This window comes from Eurytemora carolleeae, unplaced genomic scaffold (genome assembly GCF_000591075.1).
Source record: "Eurytemora carolleeae unplaced genomic scaffold, Eaff_2.0 scaffold505, whole genome shotgun sequence".
In the NCBI taxonomy this organism is placed as follows: Eukaryota; Metazoa; Arthropoda; class Copepoda; order Calanoida; family Temoridae; genus Eurytemora; species Eurytemora carolleeae.
In genome coordinates, this window is record NW_019396425.1 from 251,477 (window position 1) to 264,014 (window position 12,538).

The window sequence follows — 12,538 nt, forward strand, 5'->3', positions numbered from 1 at the left end:
AGTTTTAAGCAGCTAGAGCAAGCACTCAGACAAGTTTTCATCTCTAAATAAAAATTTTTATTTTTAGAAAATGCGAAACATTTACATTTGATGGATGAAAAGATTCACTGATAGGGTTTCTAACCCATATTTACTGAATTTCTAATTAACCAGGACCAGATTTTAATGAAAAAGCAATAAGCAGTTAAACTACTTAACCTAAGTTAAACCACTTCTTCTCAGCTTGAACCGGCCGAACAATAGAAATGGTTCAACTAGGTCTATATAGTTTAATTAATTCTTGCTTTTTACTAAATCATGTAGCAGAACCCTCTAATCTAACTTACAGTGATCCAGGGTTAGTTTCTACGCAGTACAGTATCTAGTGTTTAAAGGTTACCGACCTCAAGGATTACGAAATCATTGTTAGGGACGCTATTAAACCAGTTTTTAAATTAGATACTTATTTTTAAACGTTTTAGAGATTATCTGAGAAAATAGCATATTCCTAAATTAAATATTCTGATAAAGTCAATTCCTTCATGTTTATGTATAGCAGATGATATTTTGAAATATTTTAGCTCACAGTAAATTGGCCGGTTCAATTAAAGTACAGGGCCGACTTTTAATCAACTAGAGGAAGCTTTACATGTAAACATACTGACTATTTAAGGCAAAACGGGACAAGAAATCAAATGAATCATCCCCTTCTAATGAAATTTATGTTAGCTGCATTGCGGGTTTTCGTCAAGCTTCTGGAAAAATAAAAAAAACTTTTGAAAATCAGATGCCATTGTCAACCCATAAACTCGGTTCATCTTAAACTGGAAAATCATGAATTTAATATTTTTTCATGACAAATTTTATCTAATATTCCAGGTGGTATCGTCTATTGCAATTGTAGGGTATATTCACGAATACGCCTAATTCTTATATATTTTTTTTTAATTATAAAAGATATCAATTAGATTAATTTTCAAGAATTTTTGTTGGTTCCATGATGCTTTGAAGTTGCTCAAGCTTCCAGTTATGCCTAAAATAAAAAATAGAAAATAATTGGACAAATTATTTTTATGTTTTTCCCCCCAGTTGAGATTTTTCGATAGAGCAATAATTAAATATTTTCCAACACATTTCTGTGATTCCAATTGAATTTTAAAAGCTTAAGTTATTTAAATAAAAATAAAATTGATTTAGATTTTCTTTTCCAGTTTCGTTCTTACAAAATGTCTGTTTCTTTGAAAAAGGGGTTTAAATACTAATTTCTCACTTAATGGAGTGATCGGCAATGAATGGTAGTTGAACTAAGAATGTAGTATAGCGGGATCGGCAATGTATGGTAGTTGAACTAAGAATGTAGTATAGCGGGATCGGCAATGTATGGTAGTTGAACTAAGAATGTAGTATAGCGGAGACATTTTTTAAGACTCATTTAAGACCCATGAGACGTGTTTGCGGTGCATATTTGTTCATCAAGAGAGCAAATTCAATATTTAAATCCTCATTGATTGTTCATTTTTCAGAGATGATTTTGATAATCAGTGTTCAAAAATATATTCAATAACGACCACGAAAAATGTAGTAAAAATTCGACAGTTGTTTAGAAACAGGTTGAGAAAATAAAAATTAACTTTTATCATCGAAAATAATCTTATTCAGTTTTTGGTTTCTGTAATATCTCATTGTTCACAAACATTTTCTGGAACAACATTTGAAGAATTTGAAGAAATCTGCAAATAAATTAAAAAAGAATAAGAAATTCAATATAATTCAATATAATTCAATATAATTCAATATAATTCAATATAATTCAATATAATTCAATATAATTCAATATAATTCAATATAATTCTAAAAAAGAAATAATTGATGATAACATTGATTTATTGAGAAAACTTCAATTGAGAAATATGTTCCTAAACATCTAAGTAGTTTACTGTAGAATTTTTTAAAACATTTTTGTCGTTGTAATTTATCAATTGAAATAAATCGATTCTCACAACGTACCAACCCGAATGGATGATTTTGAACGTCGACTTTGCGCTCAAACTCAGTAATTATACATCATTAAAACGTTAAATATGTCTCAAATGAATCCTAAATTAATTCTCCACAATACTACATTCTCAGTTCAATGATCATACATTGCCAGTCCCTCCCTTTAATTATCTTTACTGTTACAGATTATCCGGAACGAGAAATAGAAGGATTTCAATTAACAGTATTTTTTCCAAAATCATAGATTTAGGAATATTGTTTTCCAACAAACTAAACAACGTAGAGACGATGATTAAAAGTGGGATTCATTAAAGAAAAACTTTGGAATATTCTAAAGGATGTATAAGTTATTTTTAAATTTTAAAGGGATTGTGTTCTTTTAATTTCAAGAGTAATAAAGAAAAAAAAGTAATTAAATCAAATAGATTTTGGGTTGCACTATATAAACCCCTTTTAAAATCAAAAACATTCTCTTTGAAACTTTTTTTTTACCTAATAGTTGAATAATCTCGTTCAAGAATACCATAGGACTCCTCGTCCCCTCCTGGATACTTATATCCATCTATACTCCAGTACGCCCAATCATGGTCATTCTCCTGTGTACATGATTTGTTATACTCCCTGTACAGTACTGTATACTCCAGTAAACCAAGTCATGGTCATTCTCCTCTGTACATGATTTTTTATACTCCCTGTTCAGTGCTGTATACTCCAGTACACCCAGTCATGGTCATTCTCCAGAGTAAGTGATTTTTTATCCTCCCTATACAGTACTTTATACTCCAGTACGCCCAGTCATGGTCATTCTCCATTGTACATGATTTTTTATCCTCCCTATACAGTACTTTATACTCCAGTACGCCCAGTCATGGTCATTCTCCATTGTACATGATTATTAATACTCCGTGTACGGTACTGTATACTCCAGTTCACCAAGTCATGGTCATTCTCCAGTGTACATGATTATTTATATTCCGTGTACGGGAGTGTATACTACACAGCCCGAAATTTAAAAGAGTATATCGTTGAACGAAACTCTCGAATTACCTTTTTGGGGTTCATAACATTTTTTAGTGAAGAGATTCGAAAAAATGGAGAATTTGAAGAAACTTAATAAAATGATATTTCATAGCAAAAATATTGAAATCGACATATCTGTCTAGCCCCAGTTGTGAAACTCGTGTTCCAAAACTGGTTTTCATAATGATACCAGGTCTGAAGTTTTGGGTGAAGTACACCAACTCATAGTTATTCTCCTGTGTACATGATTATTTATACTCCATGTACAGTACTGTATACTTCACTACGCCCAGTCATGTTCATTCTCCTGTGTACATGATTAGCTATGCTCCATGTACAGTACTGTACAGTAGGCCCAGTCATGGTCATTCTCCTGTGAACGCTATTCGTTGTGATTCTTCTATGTTCATAGGTAACCGCCAAAAAATTTCTTTGAAAAAAGTTTTCGGAAATAAAAAGTTCTAAATTTTAATTTTTTAAATTTTTAAAATAGTCCTTGAAATAAAAAGTATCCATGGAAATAAAGTCCTACCATTTTAGGAAAAAAGTCCCAGGAATTTTAAACCATGACTTTATTTCTGGTGACATTTTGTCCTAGGACTTCAGAAAACTGGGACTTTTTAAAGTTTATAGTTCCAGGTTTTTTTCCCAGTAACTTTTTTTTCCTTTGACTTTCTTACATAAATTCGTACAAACTCACTTAACTACCGATCGTGTACATGAACTATCCTTGTACAATATACATGTGCACTAAACACTTCAGGAATGCATACTTCACAATCGGATGTTATATGATGTTACTATTGTTCAGTAATATATATAATCTTTGATATTTTAAACAACGTGCATCCCAGTGCATCCCAACCTGCAGTATACATTACGCATTCAGTATGGACTTTACTTCAAGAGCAAGAAAAGTTTTATCAAAACAATCTAATATATTATTTAAAAATGTCGGAATTTTTTTGAGAAGGGTGGAAGATCGGACTTGTTTCTAATTGTTGTTTATTAACTATAAACCAGTTTCTGAGTAGATCTAATACGTCCTTGTTGTCCCAGAAAATACATCTAATAAAGCTTGAATGAGAGTAGTAGTACTTTACAGAGAGGGGGGGGGGGTTGTTTACATTTTGTTATGACGAATCAGGACAGCTTAGGATCAATACTAATTTTTATGTAAACAATAACAAACATTAAAAATAAAAGTTCTAGAAAGCAAAATTTGTGTTCCCTCTCTCCTCCGATATCTCCTTGAGATTTCTATTCTATAGCTAACATCATAGCATCGAATACCGAATCTGGAAACTTCCAGAAACATCTCGATCTCCCCTTCACCAAGATCTTCTGTTTTACCGGATTTGTTCAGGAAATTTCAATCCAGTAATCTATATAATGAAGCTCTTCGCTCATATATATATATATTTGTATCCATAGACACAGTGTTTCGTCCTATTAGGACTCATCAGTATATATTTGTATGTATTTATGTTGTATGTATGAATATATATTCATATGTCAGCTATAGCTGGCCAACCGCCAACCGGATTGATTTAAAGAGCTGAAATTTTTTAAGGGAACCCTGGAGTTCCCCGAGGGAAACAAAAGGCTAAAAAAAATAAAATTTTTAATTTCAAAATTCGATTTTTTATTCGAATTTTTAAAAAATTCCGCGGGCAACCCCGGGCACTTGAACTAGTCTGATTAAAATTAAGAATTTAACCCAGAAAACTAAGTTTATAAACCAATGTTCTGTCCCACTTCTATCAAGAATCGAATAAGACGTATTTATTGAATTTACAGAACTTGATAAATATCATAGGAACCATGATTACTTGCCTCAAACTTATATACCTTTGCAACCTGATTGTTTACTTGTTTACTTGTTTACAAAACTTTTATATCTTAAACTGTGAATTCTATTCGAGCTTGTTTCCAGTTTTCAGTTCCTTTATAAAGTTTCTTAAAGTGCTGTGTGTACTGTGTTTACTGTGTAGAGTTTCCATATATATTTAATTTTTTGTAATTTAATTTATTTCTTTACTTTTACTTTTATAACTATTTTTATAACTAGTTTTAGTTATATAAGGGTTTCTACACATAAATTCATACACATATAAATTCAATTAATTTTAAATCTAATTTAAGATTTATGTTTCTCATGAGATAAATTTGTTTTACATAACAGACAAAGTTAAACCCATTATTTCCAAATTAAAAAGAATTTTTGTGTCGAGGTCAGTTAAGAATTTAAAGGGACCTTTCATAAAAAGAGTGCATGAGAAGATTCACAGTGGCACCTTTTTATAATTAAAAACGAATGTACTCTAGGTAGTGTTTACATTCAAGAACTGAATAATGTACTGCACTGTTTACCTTTAGGAACTGGATTATGTACTGCACTGTTTACCTTTAAGAACTGGATAATGTTCTGCACTGTTTACTTTAAAAACTGGATAATTTACTGCACTGTTTACCTTAAAAAACTGGATAATGTACTGCACTGTTTACCTTTAAGAACTGGATAATGTTCTGCACTGTTTACTTTAAAAACTGGATAATTTACTGCACTGTTTACCTTAAAAAACTGGATAATGTACTGCACTGTTTACCTTTAAGAACTGGATTATGTACTGTACTTTTTACTTTTAAGAACTGGATAATGTACTGCACTGTTTACCTTTAAGAACCGAATAATGTACTGCACTGTTTGCCTTAAAAACTGGATTATGTACTGCACTATTTAACTTTCAGAACTGGATAATGTACTGTACTTTTTACCTTTAAGAACTGGATAATGTACTGCACTGTTTACCTTTAAAAACCGAATAATGTACTGCACTGTTTACCTTAAAAACTGGATAATGTACTGCACTGTTTACCTTAAAAAACTGGATAATGTACTGCACTGTTTACCTTTAAGAACTGGATAATGTACTGTACTTTTTACCTTTAAGAACTGGATAATGTACGTGTAATAAACAGTGTTTACCTTTAAGAACTGGATTATGTACTGCCATTTATCTCCATTATCTCCTGTACCAAATTCTCCCATCCAGTACGGAGCAGAGTAATCATGTCCTTTTTATCAATTCATTAGTTTTATCTTTCAGAAACTATAGCTCGTCTTTAGTCTACGCGGCACTCACAAGTAAACTCCGCATTGGTTAAATTTCAAGTCCAGGGCCTACTTTCAAGCAGATAGAGCAAGCTGTACAGTACAAGCTGTACAGTACACATACAGTACACATACAGTACACATACAGTACACATACAAGCTGTACAGTACACATACAGACAATATTAAGAGAACCATTGCGAACCAACATGTCCACGCTCTCAAACAAAAATCTAATAGTATTTTTCCAATTACTTGTTTTAAGCGTAAACTAAAAACAAGCGCGTTGGATTTTTAAAATGCTTATTTCAGAGCAATAAAACTTTAAAGTTGAAGCTGTCTAAATATTTGATGATTTCAGAGTTGTCTATATCTCAGTAAGCATGAGGACACTATGGTCGTTTTTCTGTCTTAAATCCAAAAATTATTCTTTCTTGATCAAATAGAGGTTTAAAGCTAGGGTTATGTTGTGAATCAAAATTACCACACTTTAAAGGGAGTGTTCGCGAAAAAAGAACAGGGGGTATAGGCTTACGTCAAAAAATATCCGATGGTGATCGCTACTAATCTTACTTCTATCTGTTGTGTCTATAATAAGTAAATTATTAAAAACTACTTATAGTGAAGAACGTAGCGTCCATACAAATTCAGAAAGTTGCGATATACTATACTCGTATCGTAAAATAATCAATTTAATTTTAAACAAACCATTCAAATATTACAACTTAAAGTCATCGATTATTTTCGACGCATTTGTATATAGTTAATATTTCATTATGTTTGTTATTTATTCCATATACGATGCACTTGAAACAACTTTTTTCTGCTAGGTGTCTGTGCCACATGTAATCATTCAAAGCATCGAGAGCAGAGATATTTTTAAGTGCATTGTATATAAAACGAATAAAAATATTATGAAATATCAAATATATATGAATGCGTCGAAAAATAATCAATCACTATAGGTTGTAATATCTGAATTATTTGTTTTAAATTAAATTGATGGTTTTACAATATGAGTCTTATATTGCAACTTTCTGAATTTGTATGGACGCTACGTTCTTCAGTATAATTAGTTTTTAACAATTCTCTCATTGTAACAGACAGAAGTAAGATTAGTAGCGATCAAAAGCGATTATTTTTCGCCGTAAGCCTATACCCCCCTTTAATATTTCGCGTCCACTCCCTTTAAATGGAGGGTCAGTTGAAAGTACGTCTCCAATACACTTCCAAAGTTGATTTTGGCTCCTTTGACGATACAATCATCGTTACAAAACAACTTTTTTATTATTTTGAGTCAAAGTTATTATTATCTTATAACTAATTATTTATATAATTTATGCATTTTATTTCCCTGGAACCCTTGATCTGTAATTGAGCTATTTTCTCCGCTTAATCTCTTCTGGGAAAGAAATAAAATCTCTGTATCTTAAATTCAGAACAATTTTAAAATGGGAATTTTCCACGGTTTTATTTTAAAATTATAATTTCCTATTTTAAATCAGGAAATCAGGAAATCAGGAAATCAGGAAATCAGGAAATTAAAAAGAATTGAATTATATCAAAAAAAGAGAAATATTTTTATACAGATATAGTTATTTTTTTTTTAAATTTTATTAGTTAAAAAAAATTTTTTTCTTAAATCATTTATTTATTTTGTCATGTTATTTCAGTGCCTTCTCCTTCGCATCTGTGTAAACCGGAAAATACTGGAAAAGTCCTGACCAAATCTAGAATATACCTAATAGCACTTGAGTCAATTATTGATTGCGGTTCTGTGTCAAACACTTAGTAACAAAATAAACGAGAATTTCAGATAAAAAGCAAAAATGACACAATTCCTGTTTATTTGGGTCAATTTTCATCTTTGTGTGGAAACTCTTTTATCTCAGAGCATGGATACTATTAGGCATGTATTTTCGTTATAGTATCATATGGAGGATATTAAAGATAAAATTTAGTTTTTATTTTAATTTTAGATTTTAATTATTATAAAAATTTCCCTCAATCTAATCTCAACGTAAGAAATTACCAGTACGATTTTGCAACCTTGTTTTTCCTCTAAAGTTTTCATTTTATATTCAAGAGATGAATTCAATTTTATCAAACCCTCGCATTTTTTTAAGCAAAAAGCATATATTTAACCTTGCGTTCGGTTCATCCCGCAGCGCCACTAGGCACTCCGATTCAGTGTCCGAGTTCACTCAAGCAACACAGACTTCTCACCCATTTAAAGTTTGAGAATAAGTTGAGGGCGTTTAGACCCGGCACAACCCCATTTTACTTTTTACCTTGATCTGCAACAAAGGATTGCATTGAATGCATTTTCTTCATTAAATCCTCATAAGAATGTACATCGGACAATATATAGCTGAAAAAATATTATGAATAATAATTATCATGTCGATTTAAAAAAATGACAACTTTAATTCTACATAATTCTGCAATTTTTAAGAACTTAAATTTTAGATGCACTTTTTATGTAATACAGGTTCACCCAGAAAAGATGTGACTTCAGAGACTTAAGATGATATTTACGAAAATCTGCAACTGTAAATATGTTTCTTGACATATCATTTACCAAGCTAATCAAAGATTATATTCAAACAAAAGACTTCTGGAAATTTGAGTTTTAGGTCGTCTAACAGAACAGTCTCATCATCTTTGGGTAACCCTGTATTTCACATGCATTAAAGTTTCATTATCGGATCTGATTACTCTCCTGAAAATCGAATCTTGTAATCTATTTATCTCAACCTTTGATATTTCAAGCTTTGGCATTTAATTAAGATTTACATTAAAGTTTAGACAGGTCTAGGGCATAAGGCTGCAAAGATATATGAGTTTGAGGTAGGGTTGATAGCCCTTATTTGTGTGCCTAACCTAACCTGAACCAAAATACTAAGTACCTTTCACTAGATGTTATAAATACCATCTAAAGAAAGTTTTTTTTTGTGTCAAACTAAAAAAAAAGATTATCGTGGGGTTTGGTTTGGCATAAACAAAAAACGGATTTCACCATTAAAGTAAAGTTTGAGTCGAGTAGCTAGTTTAACAGAAATAAAACAATAATATTGAAGGAAAACCTAATATCCTAAAAATACCTGAATGCATAAACGTGTCCGGAGTAAACCAACTTCTTAGGATTGGTGAGCTCCACGTGTTTGGACCTAGCTCCGGTCAGGTCTAGAGCATAGGAGACCCCCTCCACGAAGATGAGAAGGTCTGGATTGATCTCAAGGATTTTATTACCAATTCTCTCTGCTTCAGCCGCCCAGTCATTGTACTCTCCTGAACCCCAGGCAGCTGGTACTCCGTGGGATTTTCGGAGCTCATTCCTTAAAGGGACTGTCTGCGTTAATTCAAGTAATCCCTCACTTAAAGGGACTGTCTACGTTATTTCAAGAAATCCTTCATTTAAAAGCTACATGACCTATTTAATTGTACCCTTTAAACCGATGTCTGGGCAACAATGGTAGATTTAGTCCGGTTTGTCTTTCTCAAAATAGGTAATATTGCGGGTTTTCAGTGGCATGCAGCGAAGACATGGAAGGAAATTGACAGAATTTATTTCTTTTCAAGATAGAAAAACGGAATTATCTTCCATATTGATATTCTGTGTTTGGGTACAATCATTTCTAATAAGGCATCTAATCCTCAATACAGACTTGAAAGGAATCAAGCTTTTGCCACAAACTCTGATTTTCTAACTCCTTTATCTTTCCTACACTGTTAGATCAGATAGTCTATGTTTAAAATATCAAAGGCTTCACAATCCGGTTGGAAAAATAAATGGCTTAGAAAAATTTAAGTTTGTGGCAAATCCCTTTGTTTAGATTTCTTAAATAAAAGTTATATTTTAATCAATTTCAACAATAAATTTCGTAAATACTTCAGATCTAAAATTCAGATCTTTTGGAATTTGTAAAACACTCATTTTTTAAATCTGAACCAAGAGCTGAGAAAAACTATACCTAAGGTCCATTCCTACAACAAGATTTATGTGTTTGTATCTCTCTGTAAACTCAAGAAGGCAATCTTCAAAATCTTCCTCAGAATATTCATTTGTAAACCACAGTCCTTCTCCATCGTTCTCATCACAACACCATTTTGCAGTGCTTAGTATAAGATTCTAATTTGATTTGTTAGCAGTTTATAGTCATAAACAACGACATTTGGTATATACAGTGAGAACCAGAAAACTGTGGAATAGAAAGATGACATTATGGTTTATTTGATGATGATAAAAATCATAAAGTTAACTCATCCAAGGTACTAAGCCCCCATAGCCCCCACTCCCTGTATACGCCTCTGACAGACCTGATGTGGTTGTTCAGAATCACCATCAGTCCTTGATTAGAGAGGGATTCAACAGTTTTATCAAAGATCTCCATTGCAGTTTTCCCGTGAAGAGCAGGGTTAGCTGTCAGCAGAGAGTCAGAAATAACACGTGATTTGTAGAACGTATCCAGGGCAAACGGCAGGCGGACGCAGTTAAAGCCAAGTTCTTTAATCTTAGTTGAGATAAAATCCATGGTTTGAACATCCAGGCCATTAACTACCAAGTTCTCCATATGTGCTCCGTACCTAACCGGCGACAACAATTTCAATACTGTACAATATGAGGGAAGTGGTGCAGGGCCGCCATTAGCCCCGCAAATTGGTCTCCAAGCCTCAGTATTCGTAGATAAGTATTTAAAATGACCCATGGTGCTACCCCTAAACGTTAGAATAGATATTATAGAAATGGTCTCAAGAGGGTTGGAGAACATTTTGAGGGGCTCATGGCGTCCCAGCACCCTCTCCAAAGAGAATAGAATGAATATATATTAGAGAGGAATTTAGAGAATCTCTCGGTATGAATAAACTTTATAATGAATTAGGTGAATAAAAACATTTTATTTGGTTTTCTTTTAACATTAGTTTTAGATTTTCTATTAAATGATATTCCAGGGCCCAAAAGGTTATATAGTATAAATATGTGAAGTACACCTACAGTATGGAAACAGTACAACAAAATGGCCGTTTTACACTTTTTCTAGTAAATTCCCCTATAATATATATTCTATTCTCTTTGACCCCCTCCCAAACAATATTAGTTTGTAAGATACTTAAAATTCTACAAGATGACGTCACAAGGTTATTATATCGCAGTTTTGATTTAATAGTGACAGCAACAGTTCAAAATGGCACCCTTTAAAGGACTGTAAGCGTAATTTGAAGTGAATATTTAAGCAAAGATGACAATGCTCGATTCACAACGGTACCCTTGAAGCCTTGATCTGATCAATAATGTTGAGGATATTGTGATTTTTCAAAAACGTGTTTAATCAATTAAATCAATTTTGTAGATTACAATTAAAAATAATCAGTTTTCAAAATTAAAAACATTTAATAACTAACCCATACTTAATCAGACAAAGCTTTCAAGGGTACTGTTGTGAATCAGACATTACCCATTTTGCATAGAGGGTCACTTAGAATTATGTTTACAGTCATTTTAAACCTAAACTCTTAAACTCTGAAACGCTTTTTTGTTCATTCTAAAAAAATGCAATGGATATGCGTCGTGAGTTTGTAATGCCACTCTCTAAATAAAGGGTTATTGAAAATAATGACAACAATTCCTTAAATTTAATTATATCTGCCCCTGCCCTTAATTTGAATCCACCATACACAAAATAAACATTATTAGAATCTTACTTCTCAACTGTTAAATTCTTACATCTCACATTATAAAGATATGAGTCGAGCTAACGACTTTTTCTCAAAATTTTTTAATTATTGAAAACCAACCAGTTTACACAAGCCAGCTTAACTCTGTCACCATTAGAATCTTGGATCACCATTCTATCTCCATCTTCTCCAGCTTCCAGGGGGAACTTGATAGCATCAGTGAGGACTACTGCACCTGCAACCAGGATAAACAGTTCCATGATTCAACCTTCTTCTTCCAACTATTGTTGATGTTTAAATACAATCTTAATTTTCTTATTTTTAAATCTTATCTTTGGTAAATAAACAAAAAGTTTCGCATGAACAATTTATATAAACTAAGCAAACGCAGAATACAGGATACAGGATACAGGATACAGGATACAGGATACAGGATACAGGATACAGGATACAGGATACAGGATACAGGATACAGGATAAGAGAGAAATAACAGGAGAAAACACAAATGAAAAAGAAGATGAAATGAGAATGGAAGAGAAATCAATAAGAATTGAGGATAATGATTAAGAATGGAAGAGAAATGAAGAATGATGGAAGAGAAATCAATAAGAATTGAAGAAAAATTAATAAGAATGGAAGAAAAATGAATAAGAATGGAAGAGAAATGAATAAGAATTGAAGAAAAATTAATAAGAATGGAAAATAAATAAATAAGGATGGAAGAGAAATGAACAAGAATGAAAGAGAAA

The 12,538-nt window shown here is 32.1% G+C and overlaps 1 protein-coding gene across 2 annotated transcripts; it reads right to left on the reverse strand.

Annotated features, from left to right (window-relative positions):
- Positions 1 to 925: 925 nt before the first annotated feature.
- On the reverse strand, positions 926 to 12,091 carry LOC111703052 (endoglucanase E1). Of its 2 annotated transcripts, XM_023474904.1 has the most exons (8): positions 11,909 to 12,091; positions 10,433 to 10,699; positions 10,087 to 10,230; positions 9,217 to 9,450; positions 8,404 to 8,483; positions 5,987 to 6,075; positions 2,470 to 2,573; positions 926 to 1,012 (listed from the first exon to the last, which is right to left on the reverse strand). In XM_023474904.1, the coding sequence occupies exons 1-8, from the start codon at positions 12,046 to 12,048 to the stop codon at positions 949 to 951; spliced, it is 1,122 nt and encodes a 373-aa protein (XP_023330672.1). In that variant the 5' UTR covers positions 12,049 to 12,091; the 3' UTR covers positions 926 to 948. The 2 variants fall into 2 exon arrangements, with proteins under 2 accessions (XP_023330672.1, XP_023330673.1); XM_023474905.1 differs by lacking the exons at positions 926 to 1,012; positions 2,470 to 2,573 and adding an exon at positions 3,302 to 3,370.
- Between the last annotated feature and the right edge of the window lie 447 nt (positions 12,092 to 12,538).

Excerpts from the sequence above, each read along its gene's own strand:
- LOC111703052 (XM_023474904.1), bottom strand. The coding sequence starts at position 12,048 with ATGGAACTGTTTATCCTGGTTGCAGGTGCAGTAGTCCTCACTGATGCT. Across the intron at positions 10,231-10,432 it reads ATTCTGAACAACCACATCAG|CACTGCAAAATGGTGTTGTG; the intron begins GTCTGTCAGAGG and ends TCTTATACTAAG. Across the intron at positions 9,451-10,086 it reads GTTGTAGGAATGGACCTTAG|GAATGAGCTCCGAAAATCCC; the intron begins GTATAGTTTTTC and ends AGTCCCTTTAAG.